The sequence below is a fragment of the Diadema setosum genome, chromosome 3, assembly GCF_964275005.1.
Source record: "Diadema setosum chromosome 3, eeDiaSeto1, whole genome shotgun sequence".
Classification (NCBI taxonomy): Eukaryota; Metazoa; Echinodermata; class Echinoidea; order Diadematoida; family Diadematidae; genus Diadema; species Diadema setosum.
In genome coordinates this window covers 20054103-20080794 of record NC_092687.1, presented here as the reverse complement: position 1 = coordinate 20080794, position 26692 = coordinate 20054103, and the positions used below count along the sequence as shown (strand labels likewise).

At 36.7% G+C, this 26692-nt stretch overlaps 2 protein-coding genes across 2 annotated transcripts; both read left to right on the top strand.

The window, feature by feature from the left end:
• Positions 1–4867: 4867 nt before the first annotated feature.
• LOC140226249 (uncharacterized) lies at positions 4868–13325 on the top strand. Its single transcript, XM_072306734.1, has 4 exons — positions 4868–4950; positions 9789–9912; positions 11668–11810; positions 13064–13325. Exons 2-4 carry the CDS (start codon positions 9840–9842, stop codon positions 13289–13291), a joined length of 444 nt encoding a protein of 147 aa, XP_072162835.1. The 5' UTR covers positions 4868–4950; positions 9789–9839; the 3' UTR covers positions 13292–13325.
• An 8920-nt stretch (positions 13326–22245) lies between these two features.
• On the top strand, positions 22246–25936 carry LOC140226248 (uncharacterized). Its single transcript, XM_072306733.1, has 3 exons — positions 22246–22310; positions 23318–23433; positions 25714–25936. Exons 1-3 carry the CDS (start codon positions 22268–22270, stop codon positions 25927–25929), a joined length of 375 nt encoding a protein of 124 aa, XP_072162834.1. The 5' UTR covers positions 22246–22267; the 3' UTR covers positions 25930–25936.
• Positions 25937–26692: the final 756 nt, after the last annotated feature.

Below are 26692 nucleotides of genomic sequence, written 5' to 3'. Positions count from 1 at the left end.
TTCTGCCTTCGAGGCACGCCTAGCATTCTTTTATCAACTCGCTCGGATTATAGAGAAGGCAATTTGAAGGGACAAAGAAGACGACCGAAGCGTCAAACTACATCCATGTTCTCTATACAGCTTTTAATGTTTCTTGTGAATGAGAGTAATTCTATGTGTAGAGTAACTTGTTCACGAAAGGGACGTTGGTTCTGCGCGAAGTTTCCTATCACATAAATAGGTTCTGTCTGTCCGCCATCGCTATGACGGAGTTTCATATCCTGTGCTGAGTATTTGCTCCAATTTCATTGTGGCAACCAGGGATAGCCTGGTGAGAGTGTCGCTGCCTGGAAAGCAGTAGATGAGAAATTTGAATCCAACTGGTTTCCCCTTTTCCAACATGCATGTTTGTCAAAATCGTTTGTTAAAATCAGCGCGCGGTAGTGATTTTAACTGCACAAAGAGTGACAAATGGATGACAACAATTTCTTACAGCACAGCCCACCTCTGCATGAATAGTCTCTTTCTTTACAATATACATAAAGAGAAAACTGGGTATTCATATCATTATCATGGTCATGCAGGCCTACTTTGTTTGATCAATCTATATGCGCCTTTGGCACGTCACACAATGAACGGATTTCTAAACCTGTTGGCGTGGCAATACCAAATTCATTAGAATCACGATACCTACTAATAGTCTGCGCCGTTCGTCAGAAGACGTAATGGGTTTATCGATTAACGGGTCTTCAAACCGGCCACAACAATGCTTACTCTACACGAGTGATATAGGGGAAGGAATTAATCAACCCGTATGTGACACAGGCATTCGACAGCGTGTACAAGGCTCTGGGGCCCGTTGCATAAAAGTTACTATTATATTAACTTTGTCATCCAATGGTAACTACCATGGCAACAATACTTAACAGCCAATCAAAATCAAGAATTCCATGGAAGTTACTATTGGATGGCAAAGTTACCACAATAGTAAGTTTTATGCAACGGGCCCCAGGAGTTTTTTGTGCAAATGCCCCACAAAATCACACAAGGGGTTACTGTGCAATTCGCACAATGTTCAGGTGCACTTCAGTGCACATACGTATCCAATACAGTGGAAGCTTGCTGAAAGTGGGAGGGGATTACAAGACTATTGTCTTTCCAGAGGCTCGACAAGACAGGTGAATACAAGTGAATATATCAGATGAAGGGAATTGGTGGAGGCTTACACACTGAATGAGACCTAAAGTCAGAACTTAATGGGGCGGGGGTCATCAAATTTGTAAGCTTTTTTATACAATCTCGAAAAAAAAATGTCAGACGTACAGCAACCATGCAACAATGATAATTATAATGATGATTCAGGACATAATTTCCTTCCGTTGGACCTCAACATGAATTTTCGTTCCAATTTCTTCTTTTGAATAAAAAAATCTGCACATTTTCTTCAAGAGAGAGTGAGAGGAGAATAAAGTAATACCCTAGCCATGTGTTCCATTTCTAACACAAAGCTTCAAGTACTATCACGCTGAGGACGAGTCCCGAGTATACTCAGGCAGGTGTCTATGGGAAATGCGTGTTGTCGCAAAATCAGTCCGTCCTGAACGGGCTATAGATAGACCTATGATTTTCTAATCGATGTCTTTTGAATAAGGTTAATCACAAAGGCACAGGTGTTTTGTCAAGGGCTGTGGATTCTCAGTCACCCAGTGCGTGTCTCATTTATTACCTACCCATAGGTTTATGTGTGAATTTTGTGCATATTTGACTCATTGACACAAAAGGGATTTAAAAAAACGTAAAAGACATCACAAGTGAGGTCACATGTATCACCTTGCCAAAATATACCGAAAGGGAATGCTGCCCTCTGTGTTGAAGCAATAAAGGAGGTACGAGTGGACGGTCTGGTCATCGGATGATGATACGTTTGAAGACCCGATCGCGCGGGGGGTTGCATGACATTTGCTCCTGCGACAATAATATCGTTCCCATTAGATATCTGCACGTTAATCCAAACATGAATTCTAACCAAACCTAACTCTAACCCTAATCCTAATCCTCACATCAAACCCAACCTAAAACCCTATCACAATCCTAACCCTAAGTCCTCGGAGAAAACATAGACCGGAGCAAGACATAATCACATGGAACAAATGTCACCAACGTGGTTATACAATGGAATGGGAAGGATGAACCGTCTTGGTTATCTTCGAGTTCGAATCCCCGCTACCAATATTACTTTCAGCTTTATCACTGATATCTGTGTATCATGCACACACACACACACACACAGAGCCGAAGAATCTCGACAGAAGTCGAACACCATACCGGGTGCTGTTCATTATTTCGAAGGTTCGCTATTCCGAAGGTTCGTTATTCCGAAGGGTCATTAATCCGAAACACACAAATTCCCTATACCTAGAGGTTCGTTAATCCGAAAATGAAAAAGGGTTCGTTAATCCGAACATTTGTGGCGTTATTCCGAAGGTTCGTTATTTCGAAAATAAAATTCGGAACAATGAACCTTCGGAATAACGAATCTTCGGACTAAAGAGCCTTCGGAATAACGAACCTTCGGAATAACGAGCTGTAACCCGTAATACCATTGATCTTACATTTCAATTGCATTTCGCTTACGGGCGATTCCATTCTAGCAGGCATGCCCTAGTCGTGGGTTTCTGATATACCACGATGGGCAGCGAATGAAGATCGATTTAAATAAATCGAGCCAGCCATGAATCCCCACACTATCGGGCAAATCCACGCCATGTTTAAGCTGGCTGCAAGGAATCGAGTGACATCAGTCTGACAGAATGGCAAAAGTTTCATTCAAATTCTGAGTGATTCGAAAAAGAAGAAGAAGAAGACAAACGTGATTAAAAACAACAAAAAAAAAATCCGTGAAACTTATTTTGAAATAGTGATATCTCCTTATATTTCAGGGGCTTTGTGGCAAACATTATTATGGTAGGATTTTTTGTGATACAACTGACCTACACATTTGCATCAAATGTGATATCTCGAGCATTTTTAAAATCACTGCTCCCAGAGGTAAACAGGACCTCTAAGCAAGATCAGATTATGAATGATGTCGTTTGAACAAATTCGTTAAGATGCGGCTGTATTTGCATGTGATTGAATGCGGATTCTAACGTAAGTGAATAAACCTCTGCTGAGGGATCCACACATATCTATATAGCAGAAATGCTTGTGAGTGTGCATAGCGCCCTCTCGAGTCCTACAGCATTCACTTGCCATTAAAGTCGTTTGACATGATAAGCCTTGTTCGAGTAACTTAATACTCATGACGTTATAACACACCACGACATAAGGGTCAATATACTGGTCTTAGTATATACCAAAAATGATTTACAAGGTAGGTTCCTATTATAACGCCTTTTTAGTGCTCTAAATTTTAGATACCACCGTGACGTAAATATTTCTCTCATTCTTCCAGTCTCTCCAATTCTTTTCCCTCATTTCATTTCATTTCATTTCATTTTTTATTTCATTTCCGGCCAAACCATATAATATGACATTGCATATACACAAAGTCAGTACAAAGTAACTTTTACATGTCCAAATGAAATTTAAATACACGTCTTTTGTTTACATGAAACAAAAAAAAAACATATTTTGGTAGAAGAAGTACAAGGACAAAATGTGACTGAATCATAACAAAGAAAAGGTCGGAAATGGAGGGGACTGCTAAAAAGCCAAGCTTGTAGAATGCAGTCACCTCGGAGTCGCTTCATCGTCCACTCTGTAATATTTGAATTGATTTGGTAGATTGACGTCTGTATATTATCATCATCATGCAAGCGTAAAGCCATAATTCAAATAATTATGTGATCGTGAGTGCGGTACAATGTGTATATTATGATTAAAATGAGAAATTAGCTGAAGGGAATGATATCAATAGAAAAAATCAAAAGGGGTGGGCCTACATTTTAAGCAAAGCGTAATACGGTTGTAGCGAAAAAGTTAAAGGAGACCTCCGAATGATTTTTCAGACTAATATTGAACAACTATTACTATAACTATTAGTCAAAATGTATATCAAATCACAGTAAACAAGAATGATAGCCTCACCATAAGAATGCATGAGTGGGGGTTCAAGGAAGCAGTACAAAGGAATAAAGCATGCTTGAAACTAATTATACTCATAGCAGGTGAACTTGACTTCATTTTTTTTTTCTGAATGTGAGTCTCTATGTCACCATCCTTGTTTGGGGTTTTTCAGTGTATTGTCTTTTCTGCTCAAGGACCAAAATAAATTCCACAAATCATCTACACATTTATTTACTACATGCAAATCTTCTGCACATAGTATTTACCACATGGTGTGAAATTATGAAAATCGTCTGGTAAGTTTATCGATGGTTCGAAATGACTTGCTTCGACAGAAGAAGACGAGAGAAAGAAACCCACATAAAAAGAAAGGAATGTGTACTGCTCTTGTCTAAATAGGAAATAGATTGTCTTTGAGACTATGCAACCTTGAGTGTTTAGCATACCTATTGTGTGTTTGTGCGTTTTGTGAGTGAGTGATAATATGACTACCCATAACGCAATCCGGTATACATGAACGCAGATGAACTTCATTTCATTGAAATCCATGCGGCGAACGACATCCTTGTCATTGTATCTTCCGTAAAGGAAGTAGCTGGATCGTGCGCCTGGATATTATTCTCACATTTTAGTGACGTATAGGAAAAATAAAAGACAAAGGGGAAAAAAAAAACCCAAGACAAACATACAGCCAGTCTTGTGAAAGATATGTCATGACGTGGTATTATTTATACAGGGTGAACTTTGTTACGATAAGTTTCAACGAAGCGTGAGTAAACACGATATGCGCTGCCGCACATACACATGCACTGCGCGTTCGCGTGTATGGAAATCGACAAATGTCTGCACTCGTAGAAGGCATCTGGCACACACGGGAGAACGGAAGAACTTACTCCGCAACTGGTAAATATTCTAACAGACTTCTTACTATTTTAAAACTTTGTGATAAATCGTCAACACTTCCATATGACGTGTTTCGCTTGATGGCTGTGATAGTGCTCCCAATAAAGATTGGAGTGTTGACTGCGATGATTGTATTGCCTGGAAGTTTTAACAGAGTTGCTTACCAACAATAAGCTTTGGATTATCGTGTGTGTGAAGCCATCAATAAGTCCCGCGGGCAATTATATAAAGCCACAACCTCTCAGTAATCGATTTCTTAAGAATGCGCTTCGCACCTTAAGCTAACCTCAACTATTTATTTGTTGTCTTAATTTATTGAAGTAGAGTCATTGAAACGTCAACATACTAGATTATACGAAATAATCTATACATAGAGTAGGTCTACGAGTGACAAGCTCGATTGATAAGCTCATGCTAAATTATGCGGAATATTGAAGCATAGAGTTACCACTAGGTCTATGTAAGCCCTTTGCTGATGACGGGGAACCGTTCTTGTGTGTAATGTCCCTATGAAGCCTTCCAATATCTCGAAATAATATTCGAGCGGGATAAACGTCTGTTTCTATAGATTGCAAAGGCTATAGGAAAAATGCATCTTTTGATTGCAGGTCGAGGTACATCTGGTTAACCCTACTGTTACCACGGCAACCTGTTAGAACACGTTGCAAAGGGGTGCCTTAAAGTGGTGGGGTCTAATGTGAGGATCGAGCGTAGCAACAGGAATACCTTTAGTTCGTCTGAAAGAACTTTACGGTCATTATCAGTGAAGCTGAAGATTTCCCACCTCCCTGCATGGTCCTACCATATACTGAGCAGGTATAAAAGCACGCGTGAGATCTAGAACATCTGTAAGCACGCAGTTAAGAGAGAGAGAGAAAAAAAAAACACCCCAACAACAATCAAACAAAGATTTGACCGATATGATTCACTTATACCGTAACTCAATGCTCATATATCATACCCGCAGTAGTCACTGGTGGTAATGGCTCAGTATTCCTTATACCATTGTGCAGCTGCTTGGAATAAGCCAATGTCCTCCAAATCACAGTAATCAATATGAGTTTTTATTCCCTCTTCAAGTGCTTGTCTATATTACTGTATTATGTGTGCACAGTAAAGAAAGCAGACGGGTTTATATGTAGGCCCACTGACGGAATAGTAAAGAGTACAGGTACATCATTATAAATGCATTTGTGTCTGTGTTTCTGTGTGTTGCTGTATGTCTGTGTGCTTTTGTTAAAATATACATGAAATAATAAAGTTTCAATAATGTAATAACACCTCATCAATTTATCTGTAGTGCAGATGAGGACGATTCATGATGATGATATCATAAACTGCCTTTCTAAAGGATTATTCACACGTAAATACATGTACAAAAGGGGTAGGGAAATTATTCCCAAAAGGGAGGAAGACATCAAAAGAAACTGAGCTCTGAATAAGCCAGTTCGGAGTTCCACTTTGCGCATGAGCAGAAACAAGGACATTCGGACCAACAGGCATGTTGGCTTTTAAATTTACTGGGATAAGCATCTGTCATGTAATGATTATTCATGTAATCCTTATAAATGCCGCTTGCCAGCACATCCACCTGACAGCAAAAGTGGTATTTGGCAATATCAATAGAAAGAGATTGTCAATACATCCAATGCAAAATAATGAAATGGATGCTTTCTCAAGTGTGAATTGACAGATCATTCTGCTCATCTGGTCTACGCAAGTTTATTCTTTGTTTGAACGGGATTGATGAGTCCCGTAAATTGTTATACGTAAAGCTTATGCGTTATGTCGCTCTGAAAACGAGTGAAGTGCCCCTAACCAACTGAGAAAAAAGAAAGGTCATTCGTACCAATGTGCCCATGAGCTAACTCCGAACTGGCTTATTCAATGATACTTGCATAACTGTTTAATAATGCGGGCATGTGAGTATTAAATAAGACTGCGCCATCATGTTAACAAGTGACCATTGCAATGTCAACTCGTTGATATTGTGCTGGTATTCGATGGACACATGTTGACCTCAACATACATGTGTGTGTAATTATATCAGGGCCCCGTCTTATAAAACTGGTGATAGAAATCAATCGCAAGTTATGATCAATTTAGGCCAAAAGTTTCAATCATATTCATAACTTTTTTTTTCACAAGATGCATTTTCATTAAATCGTAAAGTTGCGATTGATTTGGGGACTTGTGATTGATTTGAATCAATCACAAGTCCCCAAATCAATCGCAACTTTACGATTTTTTTTTTATGACATTGTAGAAGGTGATGTTTCACTCCAGACACTTTCAATTCAGTTCAATCAAATTTCATTTCATTTTTCGACGAAAACATAATAATACATATTACTTTCTTTGGTGATATAGAGGTAAGCAAAATTATATCTTTAAACACATCTTTAGATAAATTATGTTATTTATCATGTGATTCAAAGACGCACACCACCGTATGAACCAGCCATAAAACTTTATAGACATTGCCTTTAATTGGTCTGTCGTATTTTACAGTTTCTCAGCCAGAAATAAGGCTTCTGCCATGTTGTATCCATGCATCATTGACGGTCATGTGCGTTTTGTCGAAGATTTGTTAATTCGAGAATGAAGTAAGGTTCGTTATTCCGAAACAAATAAATTCTCTATACCTAAAGGTTCTATATTTTGAAAATGAAAAAAAAAAGTTCGTTTTTCTGAACATTAACTACGAAGCGTTATTCCGAAGGTTCGCTACTCCGAAAGTTCGTTTATCCGAAAATGAAATAAGGTTCGTTATTCCGAACCTTGGGAATAACGAACTCAAACCCATCATTCCATCTACATTTTTCAATCAGTTCCAATGCTTTATTTTTGTTGTTGTTGATAGGTTCAATATACACACTTGTCGAGTAAGTATGTCTAGTTTATTGCATTGTGAATATGAAACATTGTCATCTTAGTTCAAAATTTCGTGAATACAGTATTTTGACTTGCGAGACAATTTTGTGAGTGGTTGAACCACCATTATCATTATCCGTTTCGAACAGAAAACCCAGTGATTTCTCGTGTAGAAGACGATACCTGTACAGGACATTAAAAATTTTGTATTACGTGAGACAATACTTTCACTCGTTGCAATGTCAGATACTTCTCGAAATTCGCCAAAATTCACCGCGAAATACATGCATATGCCAGGTTTTTAGTACCACTATAATAATGTTTGTTAGCATGTATTAATGACAAGAAATGAAATCGCACTAGACAGTCCAGATTCAACATTCAGTATAATTATAAAGTATGTGATGTTAAAGGGAACGTTACGGATGCGTTGAGGGAAAGAGTGTGTATGCGTTCAGAACACGCTGCGGATTCTATTCATGGCAGTCATCACCATCCCAAGCAAAACCAAAACAATCTCTCTAGATTGGATAGATGAGTGCATTCACATCACTCGAAGGAAGATTGATCACCTGTGGTTGTTGGCATTTGATTTATAAGAACATTATCATTATCATGGTGATCCAGTGCTCATTAGTCAAAGCTAAAGACATTGTGTTACGTGCGGTTATTGCTTTTGAATAATCAAGCGTATATTATTCATATTAGATTGATTTTTATCTCCCACTCACTCCTTGTCTGTCAGTCCCTCGATCTTTCTGTCCGTCTGTATGTCTTTTTGTCTCTGTGTGTGTCTGTCTATTCTTCTATCTATCTCTATATCTACCTATGTATCTTTTCATTCATCCATCTATCTATCTATCTATCTATCTATCTATCTATCTATCTATCTATCTATCTATCTATCTCGCACACACTCGAACGGAGAGAGAGAGAGAGGGGGGGGGGGGTGGGGGTTGGGGGATATAGAAATGCATGGCTACGGTTGGTTAATATACACAGCGCAATGAGCATAAGCTCAAACCAAGATGTCTGCGATTGTTTCAGTCTTCAAGGTGTTTGTTTGTGCGTTTTTGCTGGCAGAGGAGACAGGTTGGGGGTGATCAATCCTGGTATCAATAGGCCCTATACGTCGATCAGAATCAGAAACACGAGGGACTGTTATTAAAGGCACTTTCTAATTTGTTCTCAGTTCTAAAGCTTCAATAAAAGTTTGTGTTCAAGTAGGCCTGTGCACTCCGTCACTTATTATCATTTCAACATCCAAGGCATCTAGTGGCCAGACGGACTATGGCTGACATAATAGATAAATTGTTGTTATTCTGTACCAATGTCAATGGCTGTTTTACTATACCAATCTCCGATTGGCATAGTAATAATTGTCGTAGAGGACTCCCTCCCCTTACAGACATATTAGCTAACGTTTGGTTTGCTATAGCTCCCTTTGTTACCTTGTATTTATAATCTTTTACACACGATCTTAGCCAAACGGCCGAGAAGCGATTTTACCTAAAGATGACAGAATGACTCTAGTGAGTGCAATGAATTTGACCTGACATTATTATGAAATGTGGAGAACAGAATGTGCACACTTTTTCTATACTCATAATGTTCTTGTTTACAGTTCACTAGCACTGGTTAGACGACTCATGGATACCTTAAGACAAGAATAATAGCTTAAAAGATAAATGGGTCAATTTCCGTATGTGAATCAGGAGACTGCCGTGGCATAAGTACTCCATTAGTCATTGATTCATTGGCTTCCTGTTCTTCACCAACCACGAGGTGTTAACAATGAGGGCGCCAGGCTAACTTTAAGGAGAGAACTACACTGTTTTTAACGGCCATCAAAATTAACTAGTGCATGTGTACGAACTCGATTGATATAATCCTGTACTAAACGTTTACATTATACCGCGCATGACTGCACTAACACTATTGTCTTTGTATTCCATCTTTGACAGACAAAAGGTGATGCAACTTTGTCGCTGGTGTGGTATATGAAGTAAGTTGCCATGGCTACTGCTACCGGGGCAACGCGAGCTATGATCATTCTCGTCCTTCTTCCTCTCCTGGCCATAGAAACAGGTACGGACCTATCTACAAGAATAGATTAAAACAATAACAACGTCAAACGTAGGGTCAAAGAGAAATCTAACAAGAGTAGATGAAGCAGCCACAATATCAACCAGAATGGAAAAATCTTCTGTCCTTGCATTGAATCTTTATGACACATATCCACTTAATTCCGTTATCAGTTAGGTATAGACGTATTTACAAGAATAAAACAATAACAATAAGACAATAGCAAGACTAAACCAATAACACGGCCATTTTGTACGATCGTAGAGAAATCTATCAAGAGTACTGTATAGATGAAGCAACTGCAACATCAGCCAGAATGAAAAGTGTTTATCTTTTGTCCTTGCATTGAATCTTTATCACCCACATCCACGTAATTCTGCTATTAAAAAAAAAGTGACAGTAAGGGGAAGTTATGCATTGTGGGAGGAAGAGTGCTATTGTACTTGCATGCTACAGTCAAAACTATCTGGCACCTTCTTAGGACGCTTCAACATTACTCGATAGGCGAAAGAGAACAAGCCGAAACTCGCCAAGGTTTGTTGAGAAAGAGAAAGTGACGAGGTTCTCCTTATGAATTTAAACGAGTCTTCTTCTCGTCTTATAGTTTAAGCCGTTGTACTTTCACTGCAAGTTTCCGAAACCGCTGTCATACCAAAGAAAGGCGACTTGTTATAGTAATAAAAGACAACAACAGCACACAGCAACAGCAGCGGTAGAAATAATGCTGGTGATACAATGATAGTAAAATAATATGCTATAAAGTAGTATTGACAATTATAATGAAACCATGGTCTCATTCACCTATATATAGGGCATATAGCCACTTCATGTACGCGTACAAATACATAGGTAAAGAGGGACATTTGATTCATTCGTCTAGTTGTTTTTATTGCGACTGATTGACAAACTGCCCTTCATCGACGCAAAATAAGCACCAATAATTCAGTGTTTTAAAAGAAGTAGTCACGAGGGGAAAAAAATCATGGGCATACATTCTCCGGTGAACTAGAAGAGCCAATGATCTCTTAATCACTAGACAGACGTCATATATCTACAACACTATACCAAACTTTTGCTCGACAATCAGTACTGTTTCTTATTCCTTACAGAAGCGCGTACTGCACATTTCTTCAAATTAATGATTTGTGCGTCTAGTTCATTTTTGTTCTCCATCTTTTTTTGTTCTTTTCTTCTTCTTTTTTTTTGCGCAACTGATTGAAAAATTGCCCTTTATCGAAGTAAATATACACCGATGGCATTAAAAAGAACTCGACGCAAGAATCATTAATTTGAGTAAATATGCAGTACTCGCCGATAACAGAGATCAAAACTATCAAACTATAGCTGGCTTTCGGGCAGAAGTTCGATAGTCTAGTGGATATGACGCCTCTACCTATTATAGCAATCAGAAGGTCATTGGTTCAAATCCCAACTGAGTAGGTATGCCTATGATTTTTATCATTGCTACCAATCAAACACAGAATGATTGGCGGTGTATGTTTTCTTTGGTAAATGGTAATTTTCAATAGATGTAGGCCGTATCAGTTTTATACATTTGCTGGAATATTGATGATGGTAATAAAGTACATTGAATTGGATTGGATTGAATCAGTTGCAATAAGAAGAACATTGCAGGCAAAAACATCTCGTCTGATTTCGTATGTACGTGTACTTGGTAAGATTCACTTGAGAAAGAACTGTAGACGGTAACCCTTCTGTGATCGAATTTATGACTCTTCTGTGTTTTGTTTTGGCTAGCCTTCTCACAAGCCGACGTACAAGAGGATTTCATGTCGTGTTATGACTGCTCCTCGGAAGACACTGTGGCCTGTGGGAATCCGTTTGACTCCAGCGATGAGGGCGTCTTAACCACTAACTGTCCGATTTCTGGCCATTGTTATGTAAGATTCCTTTTGGGGGAGGGGGGGGGGATAAGTGCATTATCACAGTTTACAGGGTGATATGGTATCGTTTTGTTGAGCTGGGGATTCAAGTTTCACATGTATATTTTTGGGTGACAATTAGAAACCACTTACATGAAATATTAAAGAGTTTCATGCAATTCTAAGAGGGATTCAAATCTATATGAAAATTGGTTTTGAAATGGCTAAAATTTCTAAAAACAAAGAGGTCCTAATAAAAGATGGGAACCACCTTTTCACAGGACCACTTTGCCTTACTTTGTTTTTGAATATCTCAGCTGTTCCAAAACCGATTTTCATAAAAAAAAACACAACAAAACTTAAAATTTCTTCTAGAAATGTATGCTCTTTAATATTCCATAAGTGTTTTCTAATTATCTTGCAAAAAGTTAAAACCTGAATTCCCCATCTCAACCAAAGCTATACCATCCCTTTAATATGATACGTCACACACGTTATATCAAAATCGAATGGAATTCAATTACTTTTGTTCCCTTTCGTTATCAATGCAATCGTTAACATCACCAGTATTGATAGGTGTCAATTTGATGATACCGATGATTGGGGTTATTGCAAACAAACATTTTGGAGCCAGGCTATCAAGCATATGATATATAACCCTCTCCAAGCTATTAGTGGTCATAAAGGTAGGTTATAGCCGCCCGTTCTTTGCCCTTCCGCACTAATATGCAACGATAATTTTGCTTGTGGCATAAGTCACGTATAACAGCCGAAACTGGCTGAAGTATTCTGATCATTCTAGCTGATGTTAGTTTGTGTTTCTTTGCGACATAGACCAGGAGAGATTTGAACTCATGTTTCTTTTTTTTTTCTGAATTGTGATGAGAGAAAAAAAAACTGTACGATGTATCAGTAAGTGTCAATGATGAGCTCCTTCCTGGAGACATTCTCGTAGGATACTACTTCTGCTACTACTACTACTACTACTACTACTACTACTACTACTACTACTACTACTAATAGTAGTGATAATAATAATGATAACGTTTTAGCTGTTTATTTTACTTGGCTTGATTTCAGAAGTGCCTGGGGCTAATTATTAATTTTTTGATAGGGCCCATTTATATATATACATAAATATATATTTTTTCATAAACACCGACAACAACAACTACATTTGTCTGTTTGTCTCGGCATGTATGCATGTAATATATGAGTATCCATCTTTTCATCCATTCACTACTGTGATTTTTCTCTACGTTTGATGACAGAAATCTGTATTTTACGTCCTTGGAACGAAGACCATCGCAAGGGGATGTGAGCCCTCTAGCGACTGTCCGGATACATGCTTCGGGAACAACTGTCCGTACTGTTGCACTGGAAACCTGTGTAACAAGGCAGAAAGTTGCTCGGCGCCAAGAGTTCTCACTGTGGTATCGATATCATTACTATCGATCCTCGCGTTCCACGTCGTGTATGGGAGGCCTCAACGTTGGTGAAGTAGCTTCCAAAAGCTGAACATCAGCATATTAGAGTGACACTATGTTGGCAACGTGGGATACTGTCTATTACAGTGGGCTCCCGTTATAACGAAGTCCTCGGGACCGGCAAATTTCTTTCGTTATATCAAAATTTCATTATAACTGAACAATCTGCAAAATGACAAAAGTAGTGCCAAGGCTCTTTTAAGCATTTTTGTATGAACGGTGTTTTCATAAAATATCATTATGAAGAGTTCGAATGCAAAAAAAGGAAGATAAACATCATTTTCAAAGTTTTTAAAAGTAAGGTCATCATGAAATAATATAGAAATGAAATCATATTTATGATACTGCACTTGTTACATAGCAAAAAGTATTAAATAAAATTTTAAGATATCATTAAAATCATCGCATTTCTGCAGGTCTAACAATTAAAATATCTGGACTTGATAACTCAAAACTCTCCGTACGTTCTTCTTCGTCTTTTTAAGAAGTGGTAGAACGCATAAGTTTGTGTAGAGAGTTTTATAAATGAATGATTATATTGTAGTTCTTAAAGCACACTGGGTACTAACGTCACCTCAGAGATTATTGATAAAAAGTACTAAAATTATTACAACCATGACCCTTATCATTATCTCTGTCTTGTTCCATTTTTTATGTGGTGCCGAGTCGAGCACATTATCTCTCTGACGTAAAGAGTTATCTGCAGGAGGGTCAATTAACAACAAACACCTTCTTTGTTTCCACTTTAGAGGATCTTAAACTCGTTTGAAGTGAAGGAAACGTTACAGTCCCTTTTTCATTCTCATCATGACTTTTCTCGTCTGTGGAAACGCCTTTCACATTAAAAAAAATCACTGACTTTGAGCTTGCACTTAGCAAGTGAGCAATTGGGTGAAAGATTGAAAATAAAGATGACGATTTTGTTGTTGTTGGTTTTTTTTTTTTTTTGCATAACATACGCTGTAGTTTTTGAAGAAATTGCATAACCTAGACGAATAAGATGACATAATATGCCTAGCAGTTTTTTGTATGAAATGATAACACGTCGTGAGACTGCATTGTCAACGAATAAGGAGTATTATTGATCATCATAATTGGTACTAAAAAAAGAGAAAAAATGTTGATAAGACAAGGAATATAGAAAAAACAGAGAGTATAAGAGCAGATGTATGTATATTGTATAAGTTCTTTTTTCTATACTAGTCTTAGATCCCTGTTAACGTGTTTCCATATTTCTGTGTTTTTTTAAACAAAAAAAAAAAAATGTGGGGTGCGAGAGAAATCCATACTTCCATTACTGTTTTATGTTTAACGAAGTAGCCTCGAAAGATTGAAATATAATATACTTGTTGCAATAATACTGTTTTATGCTGTTAGGTAGAAAGGTATAGATTTTTATCATTTCAACATGTGTAAAATAGTTTTTATCATTTTATCATGATTATTAAAGAGAAGAAAATATATCTCTTCATTCCTTGTGATTTTGTGTAGTTACTTCTCAAACACTGTCAGAGGGTCAAAGTATAAAACAGTAAAGGTAACGAGACAACATGGACCATTGATGTAACCTTCCCTTCCCCCGAATAAAAAAAAAATGGTTCAAACTTTTCACTCGTTCATGTAAAAAAGCGCATTGCTCAAACGGATGTCGAGGACAAGAACAATCTACAAAATCTTCTATTACTATTATTATTATGTTCATTATCTTTCTTTCTTTTTTAACATCATCGTTATCGTCGTCATTATCATCATCATCATCATCATCATCATCATCATCATTATCATCATCGTCAATACATAATGGTATAACTGAAAGAGAAGAAACACGTGACCTTGGGTTCTAAAACGCCTTATCCACTTCGTCCAATGACTTAGAAAGAAACGCATTCGACTAAGCACATTAACCCATACGAAATCAACACCAAATTAGAACATTAAGAACATTATTACAACTCTTTATGAATGAAAACTATAAACACATTGCGTACAATGTACGAGTTGTCAAAAAAGATGAAAGTTGTCATAAAAGACTTTCTTTGCAATATCATACAACTCCCCCTCCTGTTATAGCGAAACTGCATTGTTATAAAAAAAAATAAAAAAAAACCTCGCAGGACAGTGAACAAACACGAGACATGTATATATGCAGTGTACATATATATATATATATATATATATATATATATATATATATATATATATATATATATATATATATATATGTATGTATATATATATATATATATATATATATATATATATATACATGTACATGATCTAATAATAACAACTTTAACCAGGCATATTGTCAGTTTTTGTACAATTGTGAAGGACAATTGATGAATTAAAACACAAACCTAAATAAGAAAAATAAAAACAGATAAAGACGAATATAGCCATAGTTCTGTTTGAATAGTGTCCATTTTGTACCTTGTGGGAAACAGCACAAGCACAGAGAGCAGAGTTGACAATCTTCTACTATTATCTAGAACTTTTACCTCTCTCATATGACAACTTCGAATGATAACTAATTATCTGTAAGACTTTTGAAGCCTTACGTAAAGGAATGTATAGTATACGCAATGGCGTAGTTTACAATAAACAATTCCTATACGTACCTTATATAATGTATACAATTTGGATAGGCCTACATACATGACATTTATGATATATATGATAATTATATATATGTTGATATTTGGGTTTGGACATGTGGGTGTTTGTAGGTATTATGTCATACACACACACACACACACTATATTATGTAGACCTAATTCATAAATGTGTGTATTCCCCAATTTGTTCTCTACATGTATCATCGTACCAGGTCTACACCCATACACGTCAGATATGAATGCCTGCAAGCACTATAGAGAGAAGATGCTTTTAACGCCGTATGGCTTAACTTCATTTGCATAGCCCCTCGACCCAACCGTTCCAAGTGCAGATCGTAATCATGCTATTGTTTGATCTGCCAACGCTCCAATGCGATGATATCATTGTTTGTTTCTGACTGGTCCATAGTCTGTCATTATGTCGCGGTTTATCTAAAATGAAATAACCTATTGAAGAGATCAGCGAAAAGAACAGCCAAAAAATAAAATGGTTTCGATGAATGCCGATAAGTTTGTATAGAATATGGTGAACATCATAGCACTGGTGCGTTGCATTATGGAGAACGCTGTTGGAGACCCCCCCCCCCCCCCCCCCAATATGCCGTTCATAGTTTCTAGGAATTCAAAGTGCTCACAAACTCTAATTTTTCTTGGGGGCTAATAATTTGATAAAATGAAAATAGCCCCCCCCCCCCCCATAGTCTGTCATAACAATAAAAACGAGAAATAAAAACATAATTAGCTTCAAATTTACTTTTTCTGATAATATGCTAAATTACTTAATTTTTTTTTCTTTGTCACTAGAGCAAGAATAACTGAGCAAGAAATAACAAAAATACTTAGAGAGAGAACAAGTGATTGAGATTGCTTCGGCAAAATGTTGTCAACGGTTATTTCAAAATAAAAATTTGGAAATTAGGTAAATTCAAAAATATACAAAAGGTGTCTATCAATCTTTAAAAAAAAAATCAACGCAAGAAAGCAAAACAATATCCCAAAAATCAGGAGTCATTCATAAAAACATCAGGGCTAACAATTAGGATACAAGGTGGCGATGCAAGTTTAAGTCTGCACTGTGGTCTCCAAAGAGTTAGTAAGGACGTACCTTCGGAGTGGTTTTCCGGGTGCAGTCGCTGCCTGTTTGCGGAGTGTTTGTACCGCCTAATACACCGGTATCCCATAAGTCATTGCGAAGAAGCCTGACCGCTTCGCGCTATACATACATTGTACATACAAACACATCAGGTTCATTGCTTCTGCGTAAAAAAAAAAGAGGGGCGAAAGATATCTTGTAAGAGCCCATCTATTAAAACAGGTTGGATCTACCCGGAATTTCTTCAACATCGTGATCAATGTGGTAAGTGAATTTCATCATTCAGTTTCAGTGTGAAAGATTGTCCATCTTTGACTTTGGCGTCAGGAACATTTTGCAGTTTGAATTGTCCCTGCTTGTACAAGTCGTTGAGGTTTCGAACGATGTACGCTATAACAGACGCAGGGGAGCGGTCCAATAGTTCACTTGTACAGAGCTTACTTTTTTTACACCAATGTTATCCACAAATTCCACAAAAAGCAAATATGTTTTAATATCATTAATGCTGTTTATTCTCTTTTTGTATATATTCTAATAAAATCATGAGCAATACTTGTGCATTTGTTGTCCGACCGCGGCCACTAACTTGCATTAACATATGTAATGTGAAAACAGGAGTAACTACATTATTTTGAAAATGGAGTAGCAACAAACTGTTTTCCTGTTGTTATATTTTTGCTGAACTTCTGCGACGTATGGAAGAATGGTGAGAAACATTTTTTTTTTGTTAATATTAATACTTTCAGCCATACAATTGCGTATAGTTGGCATAAGGTACAGTGTATGAACGATCTTATCGTTCTCACATTGTGGCAATGTACTTTTTTTTTAAGTGTACTGGAGTCCATTTTGAATTGTCATGGTTATTGTCACTATAGTAAGTGGTATAATTGGCAGGGTTTCTTATTTATCGCAATATCTGTGTGTTGTTTTCATCGATTGCACCAAATTAGCACTGTAGATCAAAATATAGTAGTAGTAGTAGTAGTAGAAGTAGTAGATGTATTGTAGTAATAGTAGTAAAAGTAGAAGAAGCAGTAGCAGTAGTAGAAGTAGTGGCAGTAGTAACAGTAGTAGTAGTAGTAGTAGTAGTAGTAGTGGTAGAAGTGTAGTAGTAGTAGTAGTAGTAGTAGAAGTAGTAGTAGTAGTAGTAGTAGTGGTAGAAGTAGTACTAGTAGTTGTTATTGTTGTTGTTGTTGTTGTTGTTGTAGTCGTTGGAATAGTAGAGGAGTAGGGGTGCTAACATGGTGTGATGAAAGGAAAAGCTGAACTGTGTTATGTCAAACCAAAACTTTACAGCAAATTTCATAAATTATCAATATCATATACGATGACAAAACAACAGCAACCACATGAACAAAAAATCACCATCACCACAAATTTATCGTCATAGACAGAAATATTCACCACAAACATATAAGCCTAAGTAATAAGTTACGTTATGACAGATCTAAAAATGGGACATGAAAATATGAAGTGAAAAGCTTTATATAGGGCCTATATAATAGGGACTTATAGAATAAAATATAAAACATTTCACTGGTGCTTGCAGGGAAAAGAAGCTGTCTAAGATCGTATATCAATAACTTCGACAAAGTTTGTGTGCCCTCCACGAGAATCTAATCAATTAATCAATCAATCAATCAAGAATAACACCACAGACATACACCTGAGCCTGTATCATTTGACCCCTTTTTTGATAAAATGAATGAAGTAACAAATGCCGACTTCGATAAAGTCATTATATCTTATTGCACATCTTTCACGTTAATATGAATTGACTTTTTTTTTTTTAAATTCAGTTCAAAGTTTATTTCATTTTTCGACACAACATATGTTTCACTTCCTTTGATAGCAGAGAATAAGGTTAACATAACATTGTGTAATGAAAAGACTGTACAATAATTGAGGACCTTATAGTAATTATACATTGTAGTTAAAAAGAAACAGAAGTGGTTGAAATGAAGTACGTGTATATAATCTTGCTTAAAGTGCGAAAAATGGAGAGACCCTTGAAAAAAGACAGAGTTTGTCGAATGTGGGCCCCTCTGGAAAAAAAAAAAAAAAAAACTTCGATGGATAGATAAATTAAAGCATCGTAAATAACAAGTCTGGAAACCCACTGAAAATTGGATTAACAGAAAAATACACTTATTTTCATAGACGCGAACATGCTTTGTATTATGCTTTGTATTATTCAAAACTTTATAGGATAGATTCAAAGGATAAATTGAAATGAACAGAATTGAACTACATACATGGAATTGAATTTGTTTTGACGACTGTTTTACGATAAATATGATAACTTTACTTAGATACATAGATACTATGATATTTATCAAATTGCAAAAAGCATTTGCTCTGGAAATGCCTCAGAACATTTTGATATTCAAACTTAATCATATTATTGTAGCAAGTATGAGTATGAAGGGTCGGTCTTTTGGTTTTGGTTTCGGTTTTTCGGTTTTAGTTATGGAACTCTTTTGCGTATCGCAAGAATACCGACAGGATCACTACTATTATTCGCTCACATGAATGTAATAAGGAATGATATGACTTGAATTTAGATGTCCAGTTTAGATGACCATAGATTTTATGTCACGACGACATCAGCAATCAGCTGATGTATGGTGTAAGATTATAATTCTTTTTTTTTTTTTTTAAGGAATTCCATTCGTGGTCTGGCTGGTCTTTTTGGCCCCCAAAACTTACTCTATAATTACATCCCTGTTAGATCTCTACGCTCATCCAACTCCGGTTCTCTTATAATTCCAAGATTCGCTACAATATATGGCACACGTGCCTTTGGCCATGCTGCTCCCACCTTATGGAATAACTTACCTTCAGCTATTAAAATTGTTCTTCATTAGATTCCTTTAAAAGCAGTCTAAAACCTCATCTGTTTATGGCCTCTTTTTGACTACTCATTACTTTGAACTTTGAATGTTGTATGTTCTTTACCTCGTTCACTTTCTCTTCTTTCCGCGCCTAGAGCACTTTACAGAGTGGATTTGGCGCTATATAAATCATATCAATTATTATTATTTATCATTATTACAAAAATATACCTCTCCCTCAAAAAAACAAACTAACAAACAAACAAACAAAACGAAACAAAACAAAACAAAGCAAAGCACGACAACAAACAAACAAACAAACAAGCACCATTTAGAAGCTGCAATAGCGCACAAGCAAGGAATAAGACCACGGTCATCGCCAATATTGCCACTTTTGAGTTATGATTTCTTAGCGTATGTCGAGGAAACACACAAGTTTCATGAGACATTTATTGAATATGGCCCTATACCGTTCTAATTTGCTAATAATTCCACATGTACTTTGTGATCATAGGTCATTAGTATCCCGTTTATTGCAATTAAAGTTTCATTTTTGGATTGGCATCTTTGAACTTTGTAATGTATCCCATTCGAGAATATTGATGGAGTGAGTTGAATTGATAATTATGTCTGCCGAGAATCTGAAAAAAAAAATGAACAAAATTTGTCAGTTGTCGAGAAAATTCTAAGAAGCAGATGCACATTTGTCTGTACTCTCATGAAACACAGACAATTAATGAATAGTAGTAGTAGTAGTAGTACTATCACTATACTACTGCTGATATATATATATATATATATATATATATATAATGGTATTATTATCCGCGTGTTGGAATAAGAGCATGAAGACGATGAAGACAAACAAGTTGACATAATGCATTAGAATCCAACTTCATTTATTTGTAAACATGTACATTACATAATTTTAACCATGTATATAATACATGGTTAAAATATACAGAAGTAAATCACAGAAAGTGATATATGGATTCTGGGACTTGGGGAGTTAACCCATCCAGGAGGGGATATTTTTAAGTCCTGGGACTTACCACACATCTCCCAACCCCCTACAATTCCTCATAAAAAAGATAGAATATATACCTTCGTTGATAAATCGTCGCAAATAACGCAAAACTAAAGAGACTAGACCCTGTGGAATACAGATATATACTCAGAAATAAGTATGGGACTCAGGAATCAATGACTTTTTCAAACTTTCCCGAAGACAACTAGATGCAATATATCATATCTTATCCACATACCATTGCATACTGTAAATGCATTCCATCTATACATGAGCAAGGGAAAGAGGCATAGTTGCCTGGGTCAAAGTTGAGAGTCTCGAAACTGCCGATTTAGGGAGAAAATAAAGAGAGAGAGAGAGAGAGAGAGAGAGAGAGAGAAGCAGAGCCTGGCACAAAGAAGTACCCCAAGTATACACATATCTCCACGCAAAAATTCAACTCCACAACTTACCAGACAGGAATGTAGTCGCAATAAGAATTTGCATCTCGGAGGTCATGCAAAAGTAAATAAATTGTTTGAATGAGTCAGTGCGTGAGTGGCGGATGCGTTAATGATTAACGAAATGGTGCTGTTTTGTAAACCTGAGGTATAATGTGTGTGCGTATTGTGTGAATACCCTGTACTCCAATATAATAACGGTCGAATCGAATGTCCTTTTTTCTTCATTTGTTTGCTGTGAAAGGCATTTCTTCCAAACAAATGGCATGGAGTATAACGAAGATAATACGCATATACACCTGGAAGTAGATTCTTGATATTTAGATGGGGGGGGGGGGGGGGGCATGACAGTCAAATTTGCGAGATTGAAAGACTAATACTGAAAGAGCCGAGAAACATGGCAAACACTAAAACAGCATTCGAATGAATGGACAGTTTTACACTCTGCATGAATAATTAGCCCTTGTATCATAGGCTTACTTTTCTACTTGAGATGTTCTGCCAAACAAAAATGAAAAACAAAAAATAAAATGCATTGAAATTAGAAATGAAATGAAATTGAATTGAAATGAAGAATGGAAAGTGAAATGATCGCATCTTAATGCATTGTACATGACTCCAAACCATTTTAAAAACTGACATTTCATTTTTCAGAGGTTCAAGTAAAACACTGGCATTACTTCAACTTGTTCCTCTATGTACATCTTCATCGTTTCATTTCTCAATTTCTAAGAAACATGCATTATTGATGACGAAAAACTTTCCTCACAATAATGCATTAAAAAAATCCATGCAGTACATGAACTACAACTAAAAAAAGTGAAGAACAGGTTATCGTATTATGGATGCAGGCAATTTTTTATTTTAAGTGTCTAGACAACTATTGATATTTCCTGATAAGCGGATTGTTTAACATTAGTTCACATCAGTCTTCTTTTCCTTTGTTTTGGCAGAAAATTAGAGCCCAGCCACTAAGATGAAGTATATTATCCTTGGAGTGGTGTTTTGCATCGCCGTCGGTGAGTTTACAAGCTTTTTCCAATAAAGACTCAAGCTAGAATTAGCTCCTAATTTATCAAACAGATGATTATGATTAATAAAATAAGTAAGCACGGCATGATCAATGTAACAAAGATTGCATCACATTTATGAACTCAAGAACAGGAGTAAATTTTGTGTGTTTGCCCCATGAATGTGTACCCAAGGCTTTCGTAGTATCTGTGTCTGTGCTAGATTTTATCTAGTTATATTTAAACTTTAAAAATTTGAATCTCTTTATTCTAAATTTAGTTTGAAAAGAAAAAGAGGGAGGGACGCCAGAAGTATATGTGTGTGTGTATTTAAAGGGATAGTATGGTATTGGTGGAGCTGAGGATTGCGCTTTCAACTTTTTGCCAGATACCAAGCAACCACTTATGAAATGGTACAGAGCATACCATTCTAAGAAGAATTCAAAGTTTATTTGATGAAAACCGATTTTGGAATGGCTGAGACATCCAAAACAAAGTAAAACAAAGCTATCGTAACAAAAGGTGGGTCCCACCTTTTATTAGAATTGTTCTGTTGTAAGTATCTCAGCTATTTCATATCCAATTTCCATCCCATAAATGTTGAATTCCTGTTTGAATTACATACCCTTTCGTATTTCACATTAAAAGACGTTTCTCATTGTCTGACCCAAAAATGTTAGAAACCTGAAATTAGATCTCTACCAAAAATGTACTTATAATGCGCGGGTGTGCTCCGTCCTGTTCATGAAACTGGGATTGCATAATGTTCGATTCATGAAAGATAATTTAGAACTATTTAGTCAACAATTTTCTCTTTCGAGAGTGTTGCATGTGAGATACACTTGAATTAATTAGCATCGATGTTGATTGATTTCTTGGCTTCTTGGTTGTTGTGTTTGTTTGTTTGTTGTTGTTTGTTGTTTTTGTTTTATTGGGAGAGAAGCTTCTTGAATAATACAATCGGCTTTCTTATTCTAATGTTTATATACTTGTTATCATAATTATTATTGAAATAGGTGTGACAGACGCACTCTGGTGTTTCAAATGCTCCGGAAGTGAATGCGAGACCCCAGACACAAATGTAGAAGGTGTTTACATCACGGAATGCAGCAGCTATGACTCGATCTGTTACGTAAGTATGGATAATGTCACGTTTTAACAGGAAACATGTCGCAGCCATTAACAATCCAGAGTAAAAAAAATATATATATATTGTCTGTGCTCCATATACCATTTGAGATCACCTGTTCTTCAGTCATTTTGATATATTGTATGTTCTGTGTGTATATTGCATAAATTCTCATGTTATGCTCCCAGTTATAACATCGTGTAAAGTGTCCTTTACATATCATAGGCCGTTTTTAATGTAAGTTTTGTCTACTGAGAAGGCATGTATCGTATTGAAAGTTGTCATTTCAATAAGATTGCGTGCTTAGAATAAATTCTAAGTTACCAACTCTCAAAGACACCACGACTACCAGTCTGCTTTAATGTATTTTCATAGAACGAATTATGCTGTTATAGAGTCAAAATATAATTTCCTGAAACTTTGATAAAAAAAAAATAACTGCGAAGTAAATGAAACTCGATATGATTTTAGCCAACTCATACCTTGAGGGGATACTCGTCATTTTATTACGTATAGTCACGTTGATACCAGGAGTTGTAAAAGCAACAAACAAAAACAACAGTTTCATGATGAAAGATAACTTCCCTTGTTTAACTCATCATATTTTCATTTTGTTCTTGGTCTGGGTTACTGTTACCATGGTGACGAAAACATTTACTTTTACCACCTTTTTCTTCCCCTCATTCATCCCTCGTTGTTTCCTTTCTTCCTGAAATGTGTCCCCCTAATCTTTTCTTCTCCTGTCTGTGCCTGTTTTTTTTTCATTCTCTTACTTTATTTAATTCAATTTCCACCCCTAACGAATAATGGATATCAACGATCCACTGCATGCATTCAACTATCGTACTATTGCAAACACACTGATGCAACTTTTTTTCTTTATCTTACTTGCAACTGCTACATTGATGTTTTATGGTTTTCCGATATTCACTATCCTGCCGAGACTTTAATTTCTTCTGTTTATCCTTGTGATTTCAATATCAATGTATCCTATGTAACTATTTGCTATATATTCCCATGCTTGGCTGATTTCGTTTTGTTTTGTTCGTGCGTGTGTGCGTGTATGCGTGTCTATGTGCAATTTGAAATATTTTGGTGTATAATTGCACGCCCTTCGCATGACTTGACTCCTGTTTATCTAATGTACATGGTTGATATTTTCCCGTATTGTTAATTTTTCCTCTCAAATTGTGTTATCCAAATTACTGGTAGAATTTCTTTCCTGTCTCCTTGCAATTATTTTGCCTGCATCTTAAAATCATTAATGTCTTGAATTGTCATGCTTTCCGAAACGTCACAAAACGAACTTGTGCTGGCCCCTGTTATCACGCATTGTGGATAACAACGACGAAACCTAAAACCAACAATTAAAAAATCTCAACCTTTGACCTGGAAACAGAAACAAACCGTGACACATACATATGGCACTATTCTCTCACGCGGCTGCATGAAGAGAAAATCTGACTGCAATAACGTGTGCCTGCGCAGTGGAGAGTGGAACGTCTGCGAACAGTGTTGTGACGATAACCTTTGTAATGCAGCACGACATTTGACCTTTGCCTCAGCAACCATTATTTCCTCTGTTATCCTTGCCCTGGTTAACCTGTTTTGCTTGTAGGATGCTTCCAAAGTTTTTGCCTGTTTCAACACTCTGTAATCTGATAGCAGAAGAGGAGACCATACACTTTTCTGAACTTGCTTTTCTTCCCAACCTCAGATCTCCTAGACAAGTATACTTACCCTGTCGTTTTGCTTCTCTTTTGAAAAACCTGTTTGTGACCCATCCGTACTGTTTACTCTCACTCACTCCACCAATGTTATTCAATGTTCCCCTTGTTTACATGTCCCCCTTCCTCGCGCCTACCATGTTCATTCATCTTTTCCACGTGACTTTGTTATTGCGCAATCACTTTCATGTTGTGTCATGCTTGTGTTTTTGATGGCATGTGTGGTGTATTCCTTTTCGTATTTTGTTCTGGTGCGTGATCATCTTCGTTCATAACATTTCTTTCCTCTTTGTAATGAACAATTTACACATCTCTGTATTTTGTTTTCCACGTGAGGTTTCTCCTTTATTTCCTCGTGTTTGTATCCCATCTCCTCTCGACACTGCCAACTCTATTTTCTTATTTTTTCAAACCTTTTCTGCCTCTTGTACGTTCCCTCTTCCACTTTATCCTGCTACTTTCTTATTAATAACCAATGTACCATCAACCACACTGCTACCCCCACCCCCTCTCCCCCACACACCATCTCCATCATCATCTGTTGCCATAACAACAGAAACAAGTCATCACCAACTACGGGGTGCCGACGTATTCTCGAGGCTGCAAACTGCGGAAATCGGACTGCCAGCCGGTGTGTCTCGGCGAACCGGATCACGAGGTTTGCGAGATCTGTTGCGATAGCAACCTATGCAACAGCGCAGGCGCAGTCCGTGTCAACTACATCCTCATCGCAGTTGCCGTCTTCTTCTGCCTGTTTCAATTTCTTCACTAGCGATATATTATAATTACACCCCCCCCCCTCACACACACAATGTCTTTTGAAAAAGTTAGAGCCTAGCACATTACAGTTTAAGGAGATTCGCTTCTGTTGCGAAATGGCCAACCATTTTTCCCGGTTTTTGTTTTTGTTTTTGAGCAAGAGGAAATGTAATTAATTATTACATAGCATTAGATTGTCATTACTCAAGAAGGATGTTTTGCAATACATAATCCAATGCATCTTATGTTGCATTATGTACAACTAGAGAGCAAGGATGTCCCTTGACAACAAGAAAACTCTTCCACCCCTTTTCTTACCTAGCAACGACTAAGTGTAAGTGTAAAGCTGAAGTTTAAGCACAACATCTTTAGTGCCCTCTTAGCATGTAAATGACTACATAGAAAATCACAAGGATATCTCATATGAAAAACAACCTCCCCCCCAAAAAAAAAACAAGCAAACAAAACAAAAACAAAAACAAAACAAAACATGGATTATAGACCACATTTTGAAGCTCCCTTGCTCTATTCATATTGCTTGCTTCATTGATTGACTGATTGATTTTATTTATTTATGCATTTCTTTTTCAAACATTTATGTAATACAAACACAGTTGAACAAACTAATTGAGTACAATATTATTTGAATCTGACAGTTGAATCATTACTATAATTGTGAGTGTTGATGAGAACGGGTAGCTATTATTTAGATACCATTATACACACTACTGGGGACTGGCGCTGAAGATTTGTCACTGCTTTAGATTTTGAATAAA